General features: G+C 48.1%; 2 protein-coding genes across 2 annotated transcripts; one reads left to right on the forward strand and one right to left on the reverse strand.

Annotated features, from left to right (window-relative positions):
• Positions 1–2,377: 2,377 nt before the first annotated feature.
• LOC148814840 (death-associated protein 1-like) lies at positions 2,378–12,757 on the forward strand. The gene is made up of 4 exons (XM_088906497.1): positions 2,378–2,640; positions 4,950–5,052; positions 9,956–9,998; positions 10,194–12,757. The coding sequence occupies exons 1-4, from the start codon at positions 2,586–2,588 to the stop codon at positions 10,311–10,313; spliced, it is 321 nt and encodes a 106-aa protein (XP_088762623.1). The 5' UTR covers positions 2,378–2,585; the 3' UTR covers positions 10,314–12,757.
• A 581-nt stretch (positions 12,758–13,338) lies between these two features.
• ccr7 (C-C motif chemokine receptor 7) lies at positions 13,339–21,934 on the reverse strand. The gene is made up of 3 exons (XM_088906231.1): positions 21,057–21,934; positions 17,417–17,463; positions 13,339–15,650 (listed from the first exon to the last, which is right to left on the reverse strand). The coding sequence occupies exons 1-3, from the start codon at positions 21,070–21,072 to the stop codon at positions 14,586–14,588; spliced, it is 1,128 nt and encodes a 375-aa protein (XP_088762357.1). The 5' UTR covers positions 21,073–21,934; the 3' UTR covers positions 13,339–14,585.
• Between the last annotated feature and the right edge of the window lie 4,809 nt (positions 21,935–26,743).

Genomic DNA, 26,743 nt, shown 5'->3' on the forward strand with positions numbered 1-26,743 from the left:
GTCAGCCCTCCCCCAAAAGAAACAAAAAGTAAAACCTTGCGCTTGAGGTGCTGATGAAGAAACAGGCCCGCACAGGAAGGGCAGACGCCTGATCACACTTGAGAGAGCCTGCAGCTCTGACAGGCGATAATTACAAATATGCAGAAAATCCCGTGCTATGACTTGGGAGTGTGCTGGCCCTGTCCGTCAGGCAGGGAGTTAGCACCAAGAGGCAGCGAAGACGTGCTCCTGGCCTGGAGAGGGGCTTCGGGTTCAAACGGGTGCTTTCTGGTTTTAAAAGTGGGGAGACCAGTTAGAAAGATAGGGAAAAATTGAGAACAGCCGTGAGATTGTGAGGCCGACAGTCAGGAAATAAACAAGTTCACTGAGCGAGACACGAGCAACAGGATTCCTCACACTGGGGAGTTTTTTTCAATCCATAACAAGGCAAACCCATCCGTACCACTGGAAGAATAACCTGACTAGCAGTACACAGAAAACGCGCTACACAACCTCAACCCCAGGCAAACACGTTCTACTCGAAAAATACCCACTGATGCCTTCAGGCAGACATTTTACAGAGCCTCAGTGCAGACTAAACAAAATGAGGAATTATTTTAGCCCACGCTCAAACTACTCAAGCATTACATGACTTCACAATACAGGAGTATAGGGTCGTGGACAAGTGCAATCAGTGGATTGTGTGCAAAAGTCAAGTACAGGGGTTTATTTAGGAGTGATTGTGAGGGGAGTACATTTACAGGTTCTGGTGCAGCTGTGAGGATTCCTGTTAGGAGTGGGGTGTAATGACTCAAGGGGTTGTTATCTTTTATCTGTGTTACATTTGTACACAGATTTGTTACATATGTCTTGGTATTCCTCTGTGTGTAAATAACAGGTGCTTGGGGGGCAAAACAGATTTCTGAGAAATCAGACAATAAAGTATAATCGTATCCTGAAGTGCCTCCGGACAACCCAAGCCGGAAAACCAATGGAAAAAAAATGGAACGTTCACGGATAAAGCAATCTATAATCATCCAGGTGGGGCTGCACACTGGGGGTGGTGGAGGGGATCCCCATTACCTGTAAAGCGCTTTGAGTGGAATGTCCAGAAAAGCGCTATATAAGTGTGAGCAATTATTATTATTATGATGATGATGTCCGGGTCAAGGTGCGCGTGTCGCCTCCCCTCGGCCAGGACGGCGGAGTGTGTGCCGTTACTGGAGGAATCAGCGCAATACTGGAAGGAGACAGCGGGCTGCTGCACGTCACGTCACGGGCAGCAGAGAGAAGCGGGAAGCAGGAAGGGTCGGGCTATTATTGCCTTTTATTAGACTATTATTATGGGAGGGGACTGACGTCTGGAGACTGCTCTGTGAAACGTCCGGTCTCGGCTGCTCTGACTTTCCCTGGCCGGTTCTCGATGAGTCGTCAAGCCTCTCCGACCTCTCACTGAAACCGTGACAGATCCCAGAGGCAACACCAAGCACGAAAAGGAGCACGGACAAGCCTGCCGTCGCCCGCTCGCTCTGCCACCCCTGGCTAGTCTGCAGCGGCGCTCGTTCAGCTACTGAGTGATGAAGAGGCGCAGCAGCCGTCACAAGAACAAGAGTTCAGGAGATCAGATTCCTGAGGCACCTCTGTGGAGTTGGTGCCCCAGCGTCCAGCAGCGGGTCTTTAAAAAAGGACAGCGCTCAATAAACCCTCGGCAGGAGCTGGAAATCGTCTCCGCGGAGCCACCTGGTGGCCGGGGGAATAGTTACACGCTGTGCCCGTTGCCCTGAATCTGAACTTCACAGCATCGACCTGGGCCGCAGTGTTTCTAGGGATCAGAGAGAGAGTGAGGCATTTAATGCACCAAGAAAGTTGTTGTGGCGCGCTCCTTGGCCGAAGGCATTGCACTGACATAACCGCTTTTAAAAACTGCTGGCGCCGGTTTGCGCGTATCAGGAACTGGCTCTTGGAATCGCTTCATGACAACTCGACAGAAAAGAACAGCCGTCGAGCTGCCGCGTACGCTCCTGTTGTGAGCTCACTGTTATCAGCGTTACACCTCTGACGCCAAGGGCCGAGTACATGAATAAAAATACGAAATATCTGTTTTCAGAGAGGGACACCAACTCTACCGGAACAGAACGACACCTCCTGCGCCCGCGCGCAGCGGGCATGCGAGCGGGGCAAGGTCACGTGACAAGGGCGGACTGGTCCATCCGAGCGCTGCGGGGGCCATCCTGAATATTTCTGTGATAAATAAAGGCTTACTTGACACGAAAGTCTTAAATGTTAATTCTTTGTACATTTTTAAATTAAATATAGTACTGATATTAAGATCAGATTTTACATGGACAAGATGAAATAAAATGTGTACCCCACGCTGCCTGTGCACATGGTATCGTTTGGATCGTGTCCAGCAGGGAGCGCTGGGAGAGCTGGATTGTTTGTGTTGATGTTTTTTCACCCTTCCTTTTAAAAAAAACAAACCCCGCCGTTAGGGCTTTCCTTTCCTGTTGTCTGTTTGGAAACACTCTATTAAAAGCAAAAGGATTATTGTTTTTTCTTGTTTGTAAATATTTTATCTGCCCTGGAGTGACGGAAGGTTTTGGAAAATGTCTTCGCCACCGCGAGAGAAACCTCCGACCAAAGGCGGACACCCACCTGCAGGTTTCCTGCTGCTCCTTATTGTTGTAGAGGGGAGAGAGGGATGGGGAGGAGGGAGGAGGGAGTAGAAGATGGAGAGAGAGAGTTGGGGGAGAGGAGGGAGAGGAACAGCAAAAAGAAACAGACCCTGACGAAGTACAGGCTCAGTGACCACAGCCTGGCCATAGAGACTGGACACAGGCAGACCTGGCTGCCCAGAGAGGACAGGCTGTGCTCCCACTGCCAGCGGGGAGAAATAGACACAGAGGTGCACTTCCTACTGCACTGTGACAGATACTCTGGGATTAGAGAAACATTCTTCCCCAAATTTACACATCTTATTCCAGAATTCCCACGCCTGCCAGAATCACAACGGGTCCCAATCCTACTGGGAGAGGGAGGAGGGAACTCCGTTGAACTGGCAGCCCAGTACGTGATCTCTTGTCACAGCCTGTCTCTCAGTAATGCTCTATGTGCTGTATGCAATTATACTATGATGTTTGTATTATAAGTGCATGCAGATATTGTATTGTATGATACAGTCATATTGTAGAGATATGATTGTGGTAACACTAACTTACCGGTCATGCCAGTAAAGCTGTTTGAATTGGAATTTGAGAGAGTTAGGAGAGAGGGATCGAGATGAGAATTTGAAATGGCAGGTGAGGAGTGTACATTATAGACAGAGTGACAGCTTTTTATGATCTATTTCACAGGGCCATTTGGTCTGATTGGTATTAAGGTCTCACTGTCTTATTAGTTCAGTAATGTGGTTCTTAAGATGTTATTATTCTTAGTACCTGTACAGGTAATAAGTAAGTAGGTGTCTCCTTTTGATAAAATAAAGTAATCTGATTATGATGTATAAACTAATTATTTGGGGGATTTTGGGAAATTAGTGTGCAGATGATACCCACTAGGCTGGTGGGTGACTTAAAGAAATTTTGAGCGATCTGAAGACAGAGTCTGGAAATGAGACAGTATTGAATACATAAGGCCATCTGTTGCATTCAGCATTGTGTTAAAATTAAAGATATTAATGGTCACATCTCTTCAGCAGGACTGACAAACTGTTGATATAAAACAGTAACAAGGGAAATGTAAATTGTGATTACATCTGTAGTGTATATGGGTCCAACATATATAGACTATAAAGGTACAAGTAATAGGTTTATTCCCTGCTAAAAAGAGAAGAAAGAAAACAACGTTTCGGCCGTGTAGCCTTCTTCAGGTGTATAGACTGTATTTTATTTTGCTACCCATTATTTATTTAAGTGACCTAAAAAGTAGTAAATCAATTTAAATAACTGTCTTTATAGAGCAGAACTTTGTGGGGATTTCAGAATTTCAGTAGGAGCCTTTGATCAGTGAGGCTCCGTCTCCTAGCAACAGCGCTTTGCGGTCTGTCAGAGACCATTGTGGTGACGCTGATGTGTTGGACTGAGGGCACACACGGGAAGCTTTTTAGAGTGTGACGTGCTGGTAATAAATAAACAAAACAAGCAGAACTGAAAATCATTGATTTCAAAGTGCTACGTAAGAGAACAGGAAAAAAAAAGTGACAGTAAAAAGGCAGTCATTCTTGCGTGCAGAATACACTTTTAAAATGGAAACGAGTCCCTTCTGCACCTGTTTACATACGTGTGCTGAGGCCTCCTGAGATTGGGTGATGTCAGCTGGGCCCGCATTCATGCTTTTGACTGAAGAGCCGCTGTAGGGGTCCTGTCTGTTTCACAGCTGTTCAAAGAAGGAAAACAAACTTGCACACCTTTCCACCAGAACAGAATTAAAGAATTATTCGGGCACGCTTCACGTCCTGAGCCTTGGTCCATAAAGAGAGTTTCCCTTTCGCTCAGACGGTGTGACCTGACATCAGGAATCTGAATTGTGTCACAAACTCGGGGGTCAGTGGTGTTAGTGTCCAGGACTCTGGACAGGCACTAGGAGATTGAGGGTTTAGCCCCCAGCTAAGCTATACAAGCTGAAATGTCACGATGGTTCACAAGGTTAGTATGGATACTAATATATATAGAGCGCTGTGATGGGCTGGCGTCCCGTCCAGGGTGTATCCAACCTGGCACTCGTTGCTCACCAGGATAGGCTCCGGCTTCCCCGCAGGAAATCTTGAATTGGATAAAGAGGTTGGGAAATGGATGGATGGATATATAAAGCAATACACTCCTAAAAACTGACGTCCAACCAACTTGCTGAAGGATCCTCTACCAGCGAGAGCAAAGCCTGTTGCGCTGAGCGAGGGCCTGCCGGGGTGGAGACCTGGGGCTGCTGTCCTGTCTAACACCCATCTGCCTTCTCTCTTCCTCTCCGGGCTCCAGTGAAGGCCGGGGGGATGCGCATCGTGCAGAAGCACCACGCGGCGGGAGACCACCAGGGCCAGGACAGGGACAAGGACAGTAAGGACTGGGAGAGCGGCGCCAGGTGAGAGCAGGCCGGAGCTCGGGGCTTCCTCCAGAGGCCTGGGGTCGCGGCTGGGCCTGTCGCAGGGACGGGATGTCCCACCTCCCCCGTCACACTGTTCGTTCTTCTGACTTGATCATTAATAATAATTAGGCGGTAGTAGTTCAGGTGGGCAGCTGCGTCAGCATGCGTAGGCTGCAAAGGAACAAGTAATAGGTTTATTCCATGCTGAAGAAAAGAAGAAAGAACACAACGTTTCGGCCGTGGAGCCTTCTTCAGGTGTGAGAGAGACAGGGCAGTAGGCAAAGGTAAAGTAGCGGGAGAACAAAGGCTGGGAGGGAGGAGGAGTGAGAGGCGGGAGCAGGGGACAGAAAGAGAGGCCAATCAAGAGGTGTGAAGTCAGGACAGGTGTAGAGAGGTGTGAGATGAAACTTCCAATGAATGGAGAAAATTTAAAAGAACAGTAGTCTGTCATTAGGAGAAGGGAGAATGTGTGATCCTAGCTGCAGAATAATTTTAGTTTCGGTGGTCTTTCTGATGTATGAGTTCGGAAAGCCGTCTTTGAGAACACAGACGGAGAGATTAGAGTGGTCGTGGCCGTCAGAGGTGAAATGAGAAACAGTGGGCTTGGAGAGATCTTTAATCTTCACAGCCCTGACGTGTTCTCTGAAGCGGTCTCCGAGTCTCCTTCCTGTTTCTCCAATGTAGATGGCTGGGCATTTACTGCAAGAGATCCAGTAAATAAGGTTGCTGGAGGTACAAGATGCTGTCCGGGTGATCCGGAATTGTCCTGAGGGGCCTTGAATGAGTGTGGTGGTGGATGTGTACTTGCAGGTGATACAGCGAGCTCTGTTGCAAGGGAAAGTGCCTGGTGTTGATGGTTGTTGAGGGCGGTCAAGGGAGCTGTGAACAAGGAGGTTACGCAGATTAGGTGGTCGGCGATATGAGATGATAGGACGATCAGAAAAGAGGGCTCCAATGGAGGGATCATCCTGTAGGATGGAAAAGTTGTGGTTAATGGTCCTGGGGATAGGAAGTGTGTTAGGGTGGTAAGGAAGCACCAAAGGAATGCGGTTGTTACGGCGGGAGTTCCTGATTGGGTTGATGGTCCGGGGGGTGTTTTTGGCTCGGGCAAGGGCCCCGTCAATCACACTGCTGGGGTATCCTCTGTTGATGAAAAAGGAGTACATTTCGAGGGCTTGGTTCTCGAAGTCGATGTTGTCGCTGCATAATCGTCGTAGCCTAAGGAACTGTGAAAAAGGAAGAGAGTTTTTAGTGTGGTTGGGGTGGAATGAGCTGTACAGGAGGTAGCTGTGTGAATCCGTGGGTTTGTAATAAACCGAAGTGGACAGTCGGGGGTAGTTGATAGAGAAGTTGATGTCTAGAAACGGAAGAGTAGTGGGAGATATGTTAACCGTATATTTGAGGGACGGGTGGAAGTTGGTGAAATGGTGCAGGAAGAACTCAAGCTGATCGTTGGAGCATGTGGCAGCACCGACACAGTCATCAATATATCGTTTGTAGAGGTCAGGGACATAGCCAGTGTAGGAAGCGAAGAAGCGTTCTTCTACCCAGCCGACAGAAATATTGGCATAGCTGGGTCCCATTCTGGTGCCCATGGCAACTCCACTGACCTGTTGGTAAAAAAGATTATTGGAAGAGAATGCGTTCAGTGTGAGGACCAATTCTGCAAGGCATACCAGGGTGTGGGTGGGTGGATCAAGAACTGTGCGTTTGTCCAGCGTGTGCTTGAGGGCTGTAAGGCTGTCATTATGGGGAATGACGGTGTACAGAGATGTGATGTCCATGGTAAAAATGTAGCATTCGGTACCCTGAAATTGGAAATCATTAAAAAGTTGGAGTGCGTGGTTGGTGTCTTTGATGTATGAGGGAAGATCTTCAACCAGCGGTCTCATGAGGCTCTAGAGAAAGGCTGAGATGTAAGTAGTTGGACAGTTACATGCTGATACGATGGGGCGTCCAGGGGTGTCGGGTTTGTGGATTTTGGGGAGGAGGTAAAATTGAGATACCTGCAGATGTTCCATGATGAGCCGGTTTGCCTCCTGGGGGAGCTCATTACTGCTGATAAGAAGAGAAATGGTGGATACCACTCGCTGTATCACCTGCAAGTACACATCCACCACCACACTCATTCAAGGCCCCTCAGGACAATTCCAGATCACCCGGACAGCATCTTGTACCTCCAGCAACCTTATTTACTGTATCTCTTGCAGTAAATGCCCAGCCATCTACATTGGAGAAACAGGAAGGAGACTCGGAGACCGCTTCAGAGAACACGTCAGGGCTGTGAAGATTAAAGATCTCTCCAAGCCCATTGTTTCTCATTTCACCTCTAACGGCCACGACCACTCTAATCTCTCCGTCTGTGTTCTCAAAAACGGCTTTCCGAACTCATACATCAGAAAGACCACCGAAACTAAAATTATTCTGCAGCTAGGATCACACATTCTCCCTTCTCTTAACGACAGACTACTGTTCTTTTAAATTTTCTCCATTCATTGGAAGTTTCATTTCACACCTCTCTGCACCCATTCTGACTTCACACCTCTTGATTGGCCTCTCTTTCTGTCCCCTGCTCCCACCTCTCACTCCTCCTCCCTCCCAGCCTTTGTTCTCCCGCTACTTTACCTTTGCCTACTGCCCTGTCTCTCTCACACCTGAAGAAGGCTCCACGGCCGAAACCTTGTGTTCTCTTTCTTCTTTTTCAGCATGGAATAAACCTATTACTTGTTCATTAATAATAATAATTGCTTACGCTTATATAGCGCTTTCCTGGACGCTCCACTCAAAGTGCTGTACAGGTCATGGGGATCCCCCCCACCACCCAAGTGTGCAGTCCCACCTGGATGATGCGCCAGTACTCTCCCCACACAGCAGCTCTCAGTGGGGAGGAGAGCACAGTGATGAAGCCAATTCATAGATGGGGATTAGGAGGCCATGATGGGAAAGGCCAGGGGGAAATTTGGCCGGGACACAGGGGTAACAACCCTACTTTTTTCGAGAAACGCCCTGGGATTCTTTATGACCACAGAGAGTCAGGACCTTGGTTTTACGTCTCATCTGAAGGATGTCACCTGTTTACAGTATAGTGTCCCTGTCACTATACTGGGGCATTAGGACCCACATAGACCGCAGGGTGAGCGCCCCCTGCTGGCCCCACTAACACCTCTTCCAGCAGCAGCCTTAATTTTTCCCATCCAGGTACTGACCAGGCTCACACCTGCTGAGCTCCAGTGGGCTGCCAGCTATGAGCTGCAGGGTGACATGGCTGCTGGCTATATGGAAGTTGACTTCCAGTAAGGTCTTCCATCCTCTCACTTGCTGTCCACCTTCAAGATTTCTTTCCTGTAAGGTCTCCTTGACATGTAGCCACAGTGGCAAAGGAGAGGCCAGCCAGAGGGACAGAGAACTGGGAGTGGCTCCTGACTGGGTGCTGACAGTGAAACCCAATGCATTCATCTAGTTTGTGCTGTTGAAAGTAGCATCTGAGGGGCTTTCGATCCTGAAAAATGGCACCTTTCTTTTTTCAGTGTGAAGTCACTCAGCCCCCCCTACAACAGCGACAAGGGTCACGTGACTCCCTGAAAAAAGCAGGCACTGGCTCTCGGGAACAAAAGCATCTCAGATGCTGCTTTCAACTGCACAAACCAGCACAGGCTGAGCACAAATGAAAGAGGACGAGAGACTTCACATCCCCAAAAATATAAGGCGCTATATCTCAGAATAAAAGCAGCACCAACACTGCTTTCAAAGGCACAAGCAGCGCTGACGAATGCTATGGGTTTCATTGTGATGTTTGCAGGGGTGTCAGCTTCACGGAGCTTGATCTGTCGGCTGTGGCAGAGCTTGTGAGCAGACTTGCGTTTTTCAGTCGAACGTGTGTGAGCAGGCGGCTCAGTGGCAGCGTCCTGTGGGTTAGAAGTGTGTCAGAGAGCATGCTGTGCTCTTTTGGTTCCTTGCCGCAAGTTTGCGCACACACACAAGGTGTCAGGTCCACCGTGAAATACACAGCCCAGAACACCTTCTGGTCTGAGCCAGCTCCTGAAATCTAGACACAGGAAGAGATGATTTGCAGTTTCTTTTGTGCATTGTGTGTGCGTGCACGCCTAGGGTGTAGCCTTTTCAGTACTAGATTCTTTGTACTTTTTAATCTTTTCTTACCTTATCTAAGGATGCGATCAAAGCTGCTGAGAAAAAAAGAGGTTATTGGTACCACAGGTTACCATTTTAGGGAGCATGCAGCAGACAGGATGCTGCTCTTTCGCAGTGTGCAGAGAACGGGTGGTGTCAAAATGGAAAGTGAACAGGAAGGGGTCATCCCTGGGTCAATCAAAAAAATAAGAGCAATATCCACAACTGTTTTACTGCAGCGAAGTCAAGATAACCTTCGTGATTACTGAAATTAAAAAAAAAAGCATTGCTGTACTTGGCACTTACAGAATGATTTTTAAATGAAGACAGTTAAAGACAAAACATCCCTTTCCACTGAACTTCTGCTGTGGCCTGCTGTGTGGTCTTTTTGACAAAGCCCAGCTGAAGGTCAGAAAGGAGCTCAGAGCCAGACAGATGTCTCTCTGTGGCGTGGTAGCTGCTCGAAATCCATCACCGGGGACAGGAGAGTTTCTGTGTGCCTGACGAGCATAAGAATCATTTGAAACTGTGCTTTTGGAAACTCTCTAAAAACCAACACAAACCCGAATCCTTAATAATGATGTTTAAATATTTTGTTGTTGAATGGCTGTAAATTCCTATGCTGCATTTCCTATGTGTAATTATTAATCACTGTTGTAATAGAGCTGTTATGTAACTCCCTGCCTGTGAGTGAGCCTCAGGGAACCCAGGGGGCGTTGCTCCTGTGCTTGTCACTGCTAATGCGCTCTCTCTGTCTCTCTGTCTCTTGCAGCCCCCCTAAGCCAACGTTATTCATCTCTGGAGCAATAGCCCGGGTAAGAGCTGCTTGTCACATCGCCTCAGCTGGAGTATTAAGGCAGGTTTGTGGGTGTCTGTCCTGCCCCATGTCGCATGGGCGGCTGCTTGCAAGGGGAGAGAGTGTTGTGAAATGTGAACGGGATGCAGATTATAAAGTGCTTTGCTGTCTGCAGGCCCTCTGAAGCCCCCTCCCCCTCTGATCTCCCACACAGGGCGATAAGGACTTCCCCCCTGCTGCTGCCCAGGTGGCCCACCAGAAACCCCAGGCCTGCCTGGAGAAGCTGCCCCCCCCTCACCACCTCAATCAGCACATCCACCAGCCCCGCAAGTGAGCCGGCCCGGCGCCCGCGCTGCCTTGTCCCCACACCAGGGGGCGCCGCCGTGGCCCGGAGGATCTCCTACACTACAGTGGATGGAGGACGGTCCTCTGGAGCCGCGGTTCCCCAGGAACATCTCTGTCTGTCTGTCTCTGTTCTCTAAAGAAGTTCCGCTCGACGCCTTGTGTACAGTGCTAAGGGGTGGAGGGGTGTGTGCATGGGGGGTGTCAAGTAAGCTGCTATCTTTGTGAGGTCTCTCGGTGGCAACAGGGCGGGGGGGGACACTGTTTGACGGCAGAGGTGTCTCTGTGCTCTGACTGTACAGGGCGATGCCCATTTCACCCCAGGGAATACCTTCTTCCTGCGCCATGCGTCATCGGCAGGCATTCCTGTCCCATCTCGTATCCCCAGTGAGCGCGCCGTCTGCCAGGGCTAGCCAGCCCAGTACCAGACCGCTGGGAGGAGTGAACTGAACCAGACAGATCAAGAAGTGATGTGCAAGCCCTGCAAAATGATTTCCCCCAATCCAAATACCACTCAGAGAGCTGTGTCATGCAATCTGGAGCAACACAGCCAACATATACAGTACCAAGAGCTATTCCAAGTTGGCAGGAGTAACAAAGCATTGTTTTTAAGGCACTGACAAAGACGTGATTGCCTTCCCAGCTTTCGTAGCCAATATAAAACTCCAGATTATCTAGGATAAATTTAAACTAAAACAAGCTTAGCTCTAAGGAAAATGAGAGCCGAAGGAAAAAAAAACTCAGGACAGACATTTTGTGTTTCTCAGAAAGCTACAGCGTTTTGCAGGCAGCGCTGTGGGTTTTAAAACCCATTTTCTGCACGATGCCTTCAAAAGCCTTTGCGCAGAGATTTCATTTGTTTCGGAGATGGCTATGAAGTTACATTGTATTTTAAAATATTACTTTTATCTAGTATTTCTTGTACAAATCAGGAGATTGGGAAATTCAGGAAAGTATAAGACCCTTTACCAGTGATATTGACTGCTGTTGTTATTGAAAGATGTCTGATATTAGTGATGTTAGTAACGTTAATAGCTGTATTTCAGACAGGAGGCAAGGAATCCACATTCGCTCCGCTTGAACCACAGGACACAGCAGGGTTCCTGTTCACCAGGTAGAGCTGTTCAGTCCTTTTATATCCCTGTTAGGGAAATTGAAACACAAACATCTGTACAGCCAAAGAAGTAAGTCTTTAGAGTATGACGCGATTCTTCATTACAGATTTTGGCCTTTAACTTGGTTGGTCTTGGTATCTTTTCAGAAGAGATCAAAGCATCAACATTCTTTTCCTTTTTCCTGACTTGAATGTCCGATTGATTTTGCTTTATTGATCCAAGGATTGAGCTCACATCATGTAGCCGCACGCTTCTGTTCCTGAATAACACTGAAGTTTTTTAGATCTTTTTTAATATTTTCTGACCAAAAGGAAACCAGTATTTGCACTTTGGGCGAGTGTATATTTAATCATTCTTTTAACCTGAGAGAATGGTCCAAGCCATAACTTTTATCTGCTTCAAAATAAAAATGAATAACTTAATTGCTTTTGAACACAAAGGGGAATCACGTTGTCAAAGGGCATAACTGTAACAAGCACTATTAACCCAAGGAAAAAGAGTCTCTTCGGTACTCCTGGAGCTGGCTGTGTCTCACCTGCAAATTGAGCGATTAAATAAAAAGATTGTTTCCACCCATCTGAAACACACACTGCATGGGTTTGTCCTCATGTGGACAGGGAGCAGACAGGGTTTGCTAACAGAAGAAACTTGCAAAAGCCACACTTGTCCTCGGATGTTCTTGCAACGTTTTGGCAACAAAGGATCAAAGGCAAAACGAACACAATTCTGCAACCCTGACTCTCCCCTTCATTCTCAGCACTGGGGGTTTAGTGATCAGGGTTCTGGGTTTGTAACTGCAAGACGGGGGGTTCAAATCACAGGTGAGACACAGCTGTTGAGCAGGGTACTTCACTTGAAAGGGTTCCAGAAAAGTGCTCAGCTGTATAAATGGCGCATGTGTCAGTCGCCTTGGATAAAACATCAGCCAAAGCAATTAGCAGCAGTAGTAAATGGTTATCATGGGACAGCAACGTGTTCCTGGGCTTCAGTCCCAGCGAGACTGAGTGCTGCTGTTGTTTCATTGTAAAATACCCTGCTGCTGACGTGGGTGTTCTCCAGGTTGGCAGTGTAACTGACCCATTTGATTAAATAATCATTTCTATGGAAAAAAAAGAGAAATGTGTTTTATCCTTGGAAGCTTGACAGATCTCTGAATCCCCTGAGTGTGATCCACTCGGTCCTAGCTGGAGGCCCAGTCCCGGTTCTGAAAGAACAGGAGCTTCGCCCTCTTGAGAGTTATTGTTATTAGAGTTATTCATCATTGTTGTTGTTGTTGTTGTTGATGAGGTACTTATTGTTATTAAAAATCTTGTTAAAATACCTTCTCGACTGCTCTGACGTTCTTGTCTTCTCGTGTCTGCGAATCTCTTCTGTTCTCAGACACTGTTTCCCTGCACTGTGTTTTGAAAACATCGTTTCCAACCCTCTGAAACACACAAGGTAAAAACAAAACTCCCCCCACCGCAAAAACAAAAAACCCCAAACCCGAGCATACTAACCTGTGGGAGAGTCACACGTTCCCCTGTGAAGTCCAGCAGCCAGGCAGTGTGCACTCACAGTTTGTTCCCATGAGCCCTTGCACACAGACGTCCATGGCCTCGCAAACCTTTTGATTAAGTTCCATGACATTTTCCACTGGACATTAAAGAAAACTGAGGTATAACATTGCTACTAGAAATGTATTTTTCATACCTCAGTTGATAACACTCCCTACAGCAATCACAAATGTTTATTTCCATATGTCAGCATGAGCTTGTTAAATTGATCCTCTAATTTATGGCCACACGTCACTGAGAAAATCATCTGCTTTAAGAAAGAGGGGAAATAAATGTAATTCAATACATTCTTGCTGGTAGACTTAAGACGGAACTGTTACGATTTTGAACACTCATGTGTTCGAGATTTTTGTAACTCATTTATTAGAATAAAATAGAAAATATCCAACAGCTTACAATCGTAAAGCAATACCGAACATTAGTTTATGCTTATTTTAGTATTTGTGTTGGCTGTTGTACACAGCCAAAACTACAGAATACTGCATAACATTCAAGGACTTAAGTTTCTGGACGTTGTGCTATTGTATTTGTTACAACATTGTGCAATGATGAAAATCGATTACAATTTGAAATATATATCTTTACCTGAGGCAGAATTACAATATAAAAATTAATTACGACTTTTGTCCAGTAGGTGGCAGCCTCTGATCTGTCTAATAGAGTCGCATGCTAAATCTAAAACTGCCAGTAACTGAACCTGAGGCTGCAATTTCATTCAACTTCAGCTGCCTATTCTGTTAAAAGTCCACGTTTATTCCTGTGTAGCTATTTTATCAGATAGTGGCATGCAATTCATTCCATTTACAATCTGAAGGAACTAGTATTTTTTAATATTTGGAACATTTTTTCAAACCTGTAAAAAAATAATACAATCTCTCTTCGGACAAAGTATCTAATCCTCCTATAGAGCACTGAAACACACGAACTCCGTCACTGTTCTGGAACTCAACATCTTTTGATGCTTTTAGGAGCGCAACTTCATTTTGACAAAAACAGATACAAGTAAAGACGACAAAGATGTCCTTAAGTCTACAAGTCACACGAACTCCTGAAGGATTTCAAGCGAGGCCATTCTATTCCATTTAGCTGATTAGAGTCACGAAGTCAGGTGCTCCCTGAACTTAAAGAGAACCATTGTTGTGCTTGACGTCTGCATCACAGAAAAACGTGTTCCTCATTAGGCACTGAACAGGGCTGGAACATAAGCCCTTATGGTGAAAGGAGAGTAAAAACGGACAATACCTGTCTTCAAACAAAACTCCCCCCACAGTTTTTTCAACCTCCCTCCCCGAAAGATATACGAACCCTGGGTTCAGCTGGGGGTAACTGCAGGGGGATTCACTTTGCAGAAAAAGAGCTTGTGTCCTGTCCCAGTATGTCTGATGGTGAAATGTGTGTAGGAAGCAGGCTGTACCAGGAAGAGGATCCTGTGCACGTGGTGGTCTGGGCCCCAGCGCCCTGCCCCGACAGCGGAGCGGTCCGCGGGACAGTGTCGCTCACGGAGCAGCACCGACGCGCCCCTGCAGCTGCCGAACAGATAGCTAAACCCTTCCGAAGACTCAGAGTCCGGTCGGGCCCTGGCGGCCCCCCCGGCTAGGGGGAGTAGGTGGTGGTGGTCTCGGTGTCCATGGCGATGGAGGATCTCTTCTGCTTGCAGGTGGTGTAGCGGAAGAAGCGCTCGTGGCTCACGCAGCCCAGCTCCTTCAGCAGCTTGAGCAGGTCGTTGCGGAACTTGACCCCGATGAAGGCGTAGAGGAAGGGGTTGAGGCAGCAGCGCATGAAAGCCAGGCTCTGCGTGACGTCGATGGCGAAGACGATGCGCTTCTCGAAGGGGCAGTCGGAGTTGCCCATGGTGACGGTGCGCAGGAGCGTGGCCACGTTGTAGGGCAGCTGGAAGGCCAGGAAGACCAGCACCACGGCGAAGATCACCTTGATGGCCTTGTTCTTCTCGAAGTTGCGCGCCTGCAGCAGGGTGCGGATGATCATGAAGTAGCAGAAGAACATGACCAGCAGGGGCAGCAGGAAGCCGCCCACCATCTGCCCCACCTGGATGCCGATCCGGAGCCGCAGGGAGTCGTTGGCGAAGGGCGTGCACATCTTGAGGTCCGTCACGCGGGCGTAGACCATCTCGGGCACGGAGAAGAGCAGCGCCAGGGCCCACAGCACCACGGAGGAGACCTTGCTGAAGTGGACGGCCTGCGAGCGGTGCCGGTGGGCGGAGGCCGCCCGCGCGATGGCGAAGTAGCGGTCGATGCTGATGCACATGAGCAGGAGCATGCCGCTGAAGAAGCTGACCTTGTAGATGCCGTAGATGGCCTTGCACGTGCCCAGCCCGAAGGCCCAGTCCCTGGCGTAGCTCATGGCCCAGAAGGGCAGCGTCAGCAGGAACAGGGTGTCGGCAGCGGCCAGGTTGAGCAGGTAGACGTCCGTCATGGTCTTCAGCCTCTTGAAGTAGATGTAGGTGAGCATTACCAGCAGGTTCCCCACCAGCCCCACGAAGCAGATGGTGGAGTAGATGGCCGGGAAGAACCAGGTGCGGAAGGCCCTCACATCGTTCATGGGGCACTGCTGCTGAAACTGGCTGTAGTCCGGCGTGAAGCTGCTGTCGTCATAATCGTAGTTGGCCGACATGGTCTCATTCTCCTCCAAAGCACGGGCCTGCGACAGGAGCGGATTTTAGTTTTAGAAGCCAGTTTGGTTTCTTTCTGCACCCCACCTGAGAGACGTTCAGCCCTCCGCAGTACGGGGGCCCGCCGGTGCGAGTGGCAGGACCAGGCCACCAGGGGGAGCCCTCCGCAAGGAGCGTGCAGCCACACGCACTGCAGCTAAGGGGGTCTGTCCGGATCAGCTACTGACAGACTGTCCGTCACACAAATTCGAATGCGATATCTCTGGAATACGGGGTTCAGCTCAATGGGCAGGTTTCTTGCTTAACATACAAGTAAAGTGAGCACTGGTTAAGGCAACCAGGCTCCAGTGTGGAGAGTCCTGTTCTCATAACTGGAAGGTTGTGGGTTCAAATCCCAGGTGAGACACTGCTGTCACACCCTTGAGCAAGTTACTTAACCTGAACGGTTCTAGTGAAATACCCAGCTGTATAAATGGGTGCAAATTTAAGTCACCTTGGATAAAAGTGTCATGCAAGTAAATTGATTATGTGAGAAGGCAAGTGTGTATTGTTTTTTTTCCCCAGACGTTACTGTTGGCATTTTTTAAATCTAGTTTCTCTCCAAAGGAAATCTATCCAATGGCTTTCTCCCATTTCAGGCAAACTGTGAAGCCTGTGTCTTTGCACGTGCCTCTCGCCTGGGTGGCTCTGGGTGTGCTGTCTGGTAGGTGGCCACTGAAAACAGAAATCCTAACGTTCTTATTCTGAAGGGTCTTGCGGCCTTTATGTCCCCCAGAAGGAGGCTTTCTGGTTGCCACCCTGCCGTCTGCTGCCTCCTCAAACCCCTCCCCCAGCCCCCCTCTGCACCTGCCCCACGTGGTGAGTTCTGCACTGAACATCTCACTCACACATCAAAGAGTTTCAAACAAAACCCGGAAAGGAAAGTGTGCAGGTTTACAAGAAACGGATGAAAGCCCCTTCTGTTGTTCTGCTATCGGTTTGAGCAGAGCTCAATTCCCCAGATAAACAGCATCTCCTTAAATAATTCATCTTCACCACTTCCTGAGTACTCTGTCTTTTTTAGCTCTTCGATTTGAAAAGAAAAATAATGCAGAGATGCAGGCAGCTGGCAAGTCTTATGACACACTGACAAGAATCGCCACAGACCTGGACATGGCAACATTACTCTGCCCACCGTGGCCTCTAGCATTGGTGAAAATACCTTCAGCCAAGACACCTCACTTTCCAAAAGTCTCCCTTCGCTCCAGTGCCCTTTCTGCTACCAGACGAAGAGACTGACAGACTGTTCACAGCTTTCAGACCACTTCTCCTGTCACGTGCTCCTGACTTGATTTGTCTAACAATTCTCTGCAGCATCGAGAGGTTCAATGCGCTTGGTTTAACACCTCTTGAACATGCAGAAAAACAATCGAAATTAATTTCTCTCTCTTCTCATGCAAGGAAAAGGATGTAGACTCGACTGCAATGGCATCAGAACAAAACCATGAGCTAGAACAATTTTGGAAGACGCATATCCATGAAGTTGTACGTCAAAATGGAGCAAAAAGCGGAGGTTTTGCTGGTGTTCTGGGGACTTCTTGTGAATTTCATGCCAAACGGGCTGACTGTAGGACTGTGACCAGATTAATGTGGGGTTTGTGTGTCCCAACTGGTTGTGCCTCACTGGTGATGCTGGAGAACGCCAATCTGCTGGGCTTTCAGAGACGAAGCTCTGCTCAGTGTGGGGCCTCATCTCCTCCTGTGAGTTACTTCTCCAACCTCCCACCCCTCCCCACTCTCTGTGAATCAGTCTTACCTTTATGAAGAACCAGAACAGCAGAGTGTTGCTCAGCAGGTGGACTCCTGAGGGGGGACATAAAATTCATGTTGATCAATATTCAGTGATTCATTGATTAAACTTATTTAGCAATATTTCATGATGCCCATTGCCAATATTATGTTATAATGGATGATATTGAGCTCTTTCTTATATTGGAAGATACTAAAGAGACATTCTTTTTCCCAGTGATTATACCAATGTGCTTTTCCTTGAAGGTGGTGAGAGAAGACTTCATTTACACAGGGTTAAGAGTGAACACAGGCCGGAGAGCAGAAGAGTGAAGAGAGACTGAGCACTGGAGGCACTCCTGTACACGAACAGTGGTGGGAGAGTGGGACAAGAAGTCAAACACGTTCGCCAGGTCTTTTCTTGCGCTGTTGGTTCAAAGGAGCGCGACGTCGGAGTTTGTTCCAGTTCGCCTCCAAGAGACCGCGAAACCCCGGATCAGTCACTGACATGGAAACATCAGCTCAGTCTGGCAACTTCTCTGAGCGCCACACGGCCGCAGCCGGGGGAGAGGAAGAGCCGAGTGGAAGAAGGACAGTACAGCAGCGCAGAGTGGGAATGAGCGCTCGGGGTTCGGATACCGGGACACGAGGTGGCCTGGAAACTGAACTATACTAACGCGAAAATCAAGCGCAAAATCTTGATTCAACATACTGCCGATTCATGTACTCATTTACAGTCTTTTTGCTCATTGAGCCTTTTTTTAGCTTTGTTTTCTCCTCGCCCGCAATACACTACGCATTCAAGAAAGCTGTTAAGATTTTATCCTTATCCCTTAAAACAAAGTATTTTTAAACACGCCTAGATCGTTTTAAATTTCCACTCAGATAAGCCGCAAAATCAGTTTAGTGAAGGGCTCAATTCACACTTTTTTGAAGTCCCGTCGCGTCACGCAGGTGCCCGGGTGAGGATTCCAGGCGGCGGCTCTGGGACACTGCGTGGTCGGCTGGGTCTCCTCCAAGCCTGAAGCTGCTGTTCGCTGGTCTCAACCTTAAACATTGTTTCCAGGTAGGAGGTAGGAAAGAAGTAGTTTTAAAGGGGCCCTACACTCGCACTAACCGCCCGTCAGGCTGATCGCCGCTGAGGCTACTGCTGGAGTCGGGGACTAATGCAGAAAAAAAAGAGACCTCCGTTGACTTTTGATCTTTGTCAGATGCATCGTGTCCGGACGGATGCTCCTTCACCGATGAGCAATCGAGTGAAAGCCTAATGAAACCGCGTTGCGGTCTGATTTCTGCGAATCGGGCGCTGGCTGCCGGAGTAGCGGTCTCCACACCGGCTTTCACTGTCCCGGGACTCTCACCGCCGGAGAGAGAGAGAGAGACTCGTCTCCTGCTTTCAGCCGCAACTCTCGGGAGTTTCACCGAGAGTCACTGACCCGGGAGATGCTCAAATGGGCAAGCACGCCCCCTCCCCCCAGATGGCACAGCTGAACCGCAGTCACCCTCATTACCCTCGTCGCCGGTCTCCCGCCCTCTCTCACAGCCGCTGCCGAGCTCCTCGGTCTGGAGGAGACAGAGATCCCCGCTCACGTTTCCAGAGAGCCGGCGACACTCAATCCGTAACTCGCACGAAAAACAGCTACCAGGCTTCCTGGAAACCGCACGGGTCTCTTCTGCTCTTGAACAAAACACGTTTCGTCTGAAAGCCCAGTGTGGGTGGATGATGTTGGAGGGGTTGTCCCGACTGATGGGTGAAAAACAGTCTTGACGTCTGAGATGAAATATTTCAGTAGCATTTTTGTTTTTACACTATTGATTTGTTTTAAACTTAAGAGGAGCTGTAGTTTCTCACTGCCGCCCTGAACCTCCGACGCCTGTGGGGCGTTAATTAACAGTTGCAACTGTTCTGGCAGTGATGTCTGGGAGTAGGGCTGTTAATGTCTCTCAGCTCAGCATCACAGCAAGAATGCTCAACGTGCTGCCCAGTCACCTTCCACTCCAGCGTTTACCTCCAGCCAGCTATTTAGAGCAGAGCCGTCCAGTCCTGGTCCTGGAGTGTAGGACAGCTCCAGGTTTTCATTCCAACTCCGCTCTTAACAGGCTACACCAGCTGGCTACTATCTGACCTGGTCATTTTAACTTCTCCGGGCTTTAAAAAGGCCCTGATATCTTGTGGACACAGGGGCCCTCCAGCCTCAGGACTGCACACCCCTGATTTGCAGGAGCAGCTTTACTGTGAAGTTACTCTACAGTGGAATGAGTGGATGAAGTTGCTTCCGTTTCTCTTCAGGGCTGTGGAACTCTGCCAGGCGGACAGCAGGAGTGACAGAACGGGACACGTAGTGTGGACTGGATTCTTCTCTCTCAGGGCTCAAAAGACAGCACTGCCACAGTCCCTCCCAGATGCCAATTCTATCACTTGCCGCCACTTATAAGGAAACGTGTTGAAATTGTGGGATTCCTGATTTTCTGCAGTCATGAGAAACGCAATATCGATGTTCTCTCAATTAGTCTAGATACACAATAGCTAGGGCACAGTACTTGTGGTTTGTTCCAAAGTGCAACCATCCCTGCCTTGAATGCATTAGCTCTCAGTGCTCTGCTTTGTGCAACAGTATTAAACTCTGCACCAAGAGACATTGCGTCTCCCGCTAAAACAACTCTTTGAAAAGAGCTACAGAAAACACAGCAGACGATCAAAATCTTGCACCATTTAACTGTTAGCCTGCATGGATCATTGATTGTGTGCCTTCTGCCTTGGTGTTCACATAAATCTCACACCTCACAGGGAGTCCTGATCGCAGCCGAGCAACACAAATCACAACTCAGCGGTGAACAGGACTTTCACATGCTGAGAGGTCTGGAGAGGAAGAGGTCTCAGTCTTCCCAGCCGGGCTGCGAAGAGAAGCCACACTAACCTCCGAGAAGCTCAAGAAGTCGCGCAGTGACCATGCGGGACCTCGCCGAGGTGGGGCACCAGATGGTCACCCACAAAATGTGGCTTATATGAAAGCGACAGAACCCGTGACGATTACAACGGTAACATACAGGGAAGCGGAGGGGGGGAGCTCTTTTGAATGAAGCATCTCAAATCCGTCTCAGACAGAGTGGCACACCTCTTGTTCTTTCTGGCCACGAACAACTCAGCCAAAATCAGCAGACCGTGCCGATAAACATTTCAAGTTGGCTTAACTTTTCGAGTTGGCTCAAAAAGAGTCGGGGTGTAACCCCGGCGTCCTGGCCAAATTTCCCATTGGCCCTTATCAATCATGGCCTCCTAATAATCCCCATCTCTGAACTGGCTTCATTACTCTGCTCTCCTCCCCACTGAGAGCTGGTGTGTGGGGAGCGTTCTGGCGCACTATGGCTGCCGTCACATCATCCAGGTGGGGCTGCACACTAGTAGGGGTGGAGGGGATCCCCATTACCTGTAAAGCGCTTTGAGTGGAGTGTCCAGAAAAGTGCTATATAAGTGTAAGCAATTATTATTATTATTAAACCCTCCAGGCAGCAGCGAAGACAATGAAATAAAAAACATGCGTGTGTGCAACTGAATCTAATATGGGTAACAATGAGCAAAACTAGAGAAACAAGGGCAAGAAACGCAGAAAACAGAAGAGAGACCAGTACAGGCTCTTCCACGTGCGGCACCGCATCAGTAGACTCACGTGTGGCTCCAGCCATGTCTGCGTGACAGGTCCTGCTCCTCAGCGATGGGCTCTCTCCTCACTCGTCAGCCTGGTGCAGAGAGACAGATGGGGCTCTCGAGTCACTGCGATCTTCCCCCTGCTGCCTGACAGATCAATCTGAAAGCTGCTCTCTGTTCCATCGTAAGTCTTAACCACAGTTTCTTCTCTCTTAAAGGAACAGTGACAGCTATCTTCAGCCCTGCCTCTTAGCTACACCTCCTGAGGAGGCTGCTGTCTCGGCAGAGGTCGAATGTGTCAAGCCCTTCCTCACCCCTTGACTCATTACAATTACATTTGGACAACCTGGCTCGTTTGGGTTTTAGTACTTAATTAATCCAGCCAGTTTTTGAAAGAAGCCAGGGCACAACATAACTGATGGCTTGTTCCACACCTCCACAATCCTTTGTGTAAAGAGGTGCCTACGGTTACATAGAGTCACTTTTCTGTAATTGCGACCTGCTTCATCTTTCAGAATTGATTCTGAAGAGGCCCACTGGGTTGACTATATTGCCACTTGCAGTTTAACAGTTATTCTTTTCTTGGGCACAGTATCTAAAGCCTTTTGGAAATGTAAATATACAGGCTGTTCTATTTGTACTTTTGCTACTGGTGCTTGCCTAAAAACCCTAACAAATTAGCTAAGCAAGACCTAACTTAACTGTTCATGTAACTGAATCTATGATACAACTGAATCCTCAAGCTCAGTTCGAGATTTTTGTCTGTTATTGATGCTCAAATCTGCAACGCTGTTCGAGTTGATCATAGTTCTCACTGTCCAAAAATGTATTTGGTCAAATTCAATGCAGTTGTTGTATTTTTTCAGTTAAAGAAATCTGGATTTTTAAAAACATTTCCCACTAGATATTTCTAGCCTGTTCTTTCATTTAAAATCTGTCTTCTCTGTTCATACTTTAAGGCAGTCTTATTAACATAATGTTACCCCAGAACAGGACAGGACACCTCCCCAAAGTAACACCCCTGCTCATCAAGTTTGCTTGATGGTTACAGGCAGCTCTCAGTGTTCAGCTTGAACTGTGTATCTCTTGTGGGTGAGAGCCATTCTCTCCTCCTGGTCTTTCTCAGCAGTAGGGTTTTATTTTGAGTGTGCTGCGGTCACACGAGCTGTGTGGGAGATAGAAGCAGGCTCTCCATCTTGAAGGAGAGCTCATCAATGAACAGAGGGCAGGGCTCACGAGTAACACCTTTGTCTTGTGCTAGTAGTAGCTGTAGTAGTAGTTGTAGCTATGGAAAGTTTAGGTGTGATGGTGGTCTGTGGTTATTTGTGAATCACCAGAACTCCTCAGGACGTGGGTGCAAAATGTTCAAAACCTGCCTATCTGTCGTGTCAGGAAGTGTTCATGAAAAACACAGCAACATGTCAGACTCCCATGTGCAATTGGTGCCCAGGCAGAGACGCAGAACAACAGTGCAGTACGAACAACAACAAAAACACTGGGAAAACCTACCCAAACCGGCCCAGTCGCCCTTCACAGAATCCCCACTTATGACAGAGGCCTGTTGTCAAATGCAAGTGCCTGGTGCCAGGAGTTGGGATCTTGTTTTTGTGCAGGTGGGTCACGTTTCTTATTAAATTGAGCCTGAGCCCTGCAGGTGTGCATCAACCTGTCCACCTCTCAGCCTCCTCCTGGCCCTCTAGCTGCAGGGCAGCGATTAGCAGAGCAGACCCACACAGACCACAGGGTGAGCGCCCCTGCTGGCCCCACTAACACCTCTTCCAGCAGCAGCCTTAGTTTTCCCTAGGAGTCTCCCATCCAGGTACTGGCCAGGCTCACACCTGCTGAGCTCCAGTGGGCTGCCCGTTCTGAGTTACAGGGTGATACGGCTGCGACAGGAAATCAATTTGCCCATGTTTAAACACGGGGGTCTGAATCTCATCCAGCACAGAGTCACCTACTGCTGTCCTGCCTGCTGGTTTCAGATCCGCATTCTCTACCTCAGGAGAAAAGATGGTTTCTTTTTTTTGCGACTGAGCATCTGCCTCATTTCCTGTTATTATCCAGCACAGGTGGGTTGTGGTCGGGGGCCATATGCTGAGGCCAAAGGCAAGACGCAGGTTTTACCCAACAGTCCTGTCCAGGCAGTTTCACCAGGCTGCTTAGGTCCAGAGAAGAACCTTCTCCCCCTGTTCAGAAAGCAGCTGTAAAGGCTTCGAGCTGAAAAGAAGACGATGGGTTCATGAGGTGGACACACTCAATGTTCATTTTCCTTTGCTGAAATGTAAAGGGTCTGTTTCTTTTTCCTCTCGCAGTAAAGCAGCGTGGATGGGTGTGAGGGCAAGGAGGTCCTGTTCGGCACTCAGCTGGTGGACTCTTCGCTGAACGGCAGTGCATCTTCTGGCAGGCGGCCGCTGCGAGAATTGCCACGTTACACCAGCAGCCACCAGCTACTCCCAGCGATCCGGCTCCTGGTGGACCTTCAAACCTGGGTCCTCATTCCAGCCGACAGGTCAGCTACTTAAGTGAATGCATACCATGCTCAGCAGGAATGTTAAAAAATAAAGCAACTATGGTTTCATAACCATTAAGATTATGAATTTTACCGAGAAAGAAAACTGCTCTTCTTCATCAAAAATACTGGTTCATACGGGGATCTGAATCCATATTGAAGAAATCCAGCAGCCCTGTCTTCTGTGCCACACGCAGCTCACTGCCTTGAACATGCTGGAACCATGACAACAAGACAAAAAAAAGTTTCCAAATCAGATCTAAAAAGTTGCTGAACGCAGTGCTGGACGCGAGCAAACTTTCCCACAGCGTCAGAGAGAAGTGGGATTGCATCATCAGACTGCTCATTTGCCGACAGGAGCTGTCACAACTGCGCTCGGCCTGCTCCTCTGCTCTGTCACCCTAGCAGGGCAGTTGGCTCTTATTGTTAATAAAAGCAGATGTGCTCCTGCTGATGCAGGGGCCCCAGACTCAGTTCCTTCTTCGGTGTTCTGCTCTGCTAATTGCCGCCCTGCAGCTAGAGGGCCAAGAGGAGGCTGGGAGGTGGACAGGTTGATGCACACCTGCAGGGCTCAGGCTCAGGCTCAATTTAATAAGAAACATGACCCACCTGCACAAAAACAAGATCCCAACTCCTGGCACCAGGCACTTGTATTTGACAACAGGCCTCTGTCACAAGTGGGGATTCTGTGAAGGGCGACTGGGCCGGTTTGGGTAGGTTTTCCCAGTGTTTTTGTTGTTGTTCGTACTGCACTGTTGTTCTGCGTCTCTGCCTGGGCACCAATTGCACATGGGAGTCTGACATGTTGCTGTGTTTTTCATGAACACTTCCTGACACGACAGATAGGCAGGTACAAGTGAACATTTTGCACCCACATCCTGAGGAGTTCTGGTGATTCACAAATAACCACAGACCACCATCACACCTAAACTTTCCATAGCTACAACTACTACTACAGCTACTACTAGCACAAGACGAAGGTGTTACTCGTGAGCCCTGCCCTCTGCTCATTGATGAGCTCTCCACAGCAGCCTTCGAGATGGAGAGCCTGCTTCTATCTCCCACACAGCTCGTGTGACCACAGCACACTCAAAATAAAACCCTACTGCTGAGAAAGACCAGGAGGAGAGAATGGCTCTCACCCACAAGAGATACACAGTTCTAGCTGAACACTGAGAGCTGCCTGTAACCATCAAGCAAACTTGATGAGCAGGGGTGTTACTTTGGGGAGGTGTCCTGTCCTGTTCTGGGGGTAACATTATGTTAATAAGACTGCCTTAAAGTATGAACAGAGAAGACAGATTTTAAATGAAAGAACAGGCTAGAAATATCTAGTGGGAAATGTTTTTAAAAATCCAGATTTCTTTTACTGAAAAAATACAACAACTGCATTGAATTTGACCAAATACATTTTTGGCCAGTGAGAACTATGATCAACTCGAACAGCGTTGCAGATTTGAGCATCAATAACAGGCAAAAATCTTGATGCGATTCTTCCTGTTTCTCTCCATTATTTGGTCTGAATCAAATTTGCTACACAAACAAGATGTGAGTGGAAGAAAAGTCAAGGAACTTCATTTTTGATGAAGCAAAAGGTCAGATTTCATTTTGGCATTTTGAGCTTCCAGCTACACCTCCTCCCCCGCTTACTTTACGAAAAACATCTTTCTGTCCTTTTTATTACAAAAGGATTCCAGGCTGTCAAAGACAGTCACCTTTAACAGTGCACAGCAGAGCAAACACGCACAGCACTGTGTAAAAGCTAAGCAGACAAGTGTTTATCAATGCAGATCATTTCTTTTTAAGCATATCAACAAGAAAATCTTGTTTTCCTTAGGTATGAATAGGGTCTCGCCCAGACATTTCAAGAACAATAAGACCTAATTAAGGAGTTCTTGTTCTGAAAAAAAAAAATTCCATCCTTCAACGCAGTCAGACTTGTACTGAGATGCCAACAGGAGTCAGGATTCCGAAAGAGAGCCGACGGTTGCTTCCGTTCCTTCTTATTTCCAGAATCCGTGGGGAGCCCCATTCCAAACAGCAGTTTCCCACTGCCGGCCTGCAGAGATCCGTGGATTGGTGGAGAAAGGACTAGTCAAACAGGAAGAATTGCATCAAGATTTTTGCCTGTTACCGATGCTCAAATCTGCAACGCTGCTTGAGGTGATCATAGTTCCCACTGTCCAAAAATGTACTTGGTCAAATCCATTAAACACACACCACCAATCTCTCTTTTTTAAGCTGAGAGTCTTTCTTGCAGAAACATAAAAATAAAATAAAAAAACAGAAAATACATGAAAAAAGGATGTAACTAATGTAGTTCTGCATCTTTCCCCAGTTTCTGTATTTCTTCATTCTGTGACTCATGACTGACTGATCTGGACGGCCGTCGAGCTGCAGAATTCCCCTGGGACTCTCGCTGGAGCTGTGGGACTCCCCAGCAGGCAGTCCCCCCCCCCCCCGAGGCTGTCCTCTTGCCCACTGCTGGAATTTCAGGGGAACCTGTGGCCCAGTCACAGGACTCTCAGGTGGCCTGACATCAGCAGCAGCCTGTGACTCAGACAGTCCCCGCTAAGAGCAGGACAGCAGAGAGTCTGCAGACGAGAGGATCATTCAGTCTGGAGTTTATTAGTGGGCTGATCGGAGGATCTCAGCCAGGTGTTTCCTGAAAGAAGGGCAGCTTGTTACAGACCCCTGCACCCCTGTGTGTAATGCAATGCTTCCTGTTTTCAATTTCAAAAGCACTTTTCCAGTTTCTGTTTGGATATAGGATATGTGTGAAAGTAGCCTGTTCTATTGCCTGTTTGAGATGCAGAAAATAGTCTTCCTGTTGTTGGTTGATGCAGATGTTGACTTGGATGATAGAGAGCAATGTGTTGCCAGACTGGGCTACACTAATCAACGCTTTAACATCTCTTGACCGTATGTGAGGAAAAGAACCGAAATATACTGATATTTATATGCTGCCATACTGAAAGTAGTGTAATATTAAGGAGGGGAAGAATATAGAAAGGTTCACAATTAGTCAATCACGATAGTCTCGACACGCCTGCTATATTGGAAATAACTCATCTGTACATCCTGATGGAACAGATAAAGAGACATTTCGGCTTGGTTACTTTGAAGCACAGCTAATCAGCTAATCTGTAGATTAATTAAACCCAAGATTAAACATACTTTCCTCATCAGATTTTAAGAAT

Source organism: Atractosteus spatula, chromosome 26 (genome assembly GCF_055471065.1).
Source record: "Atractosteus spatula isolate fAtrSpa1 chromosome 26, fAtrSpa1.hap1, whole genome shotgun sequence".
In the NCBI taxonomy this organism is placed as follows: Eukaryota; Metazoa; Chordata; class Actinopteri; order Semionotiformes; family Lepisosteidae; genus Atractosteus; species Atractosteus spatula.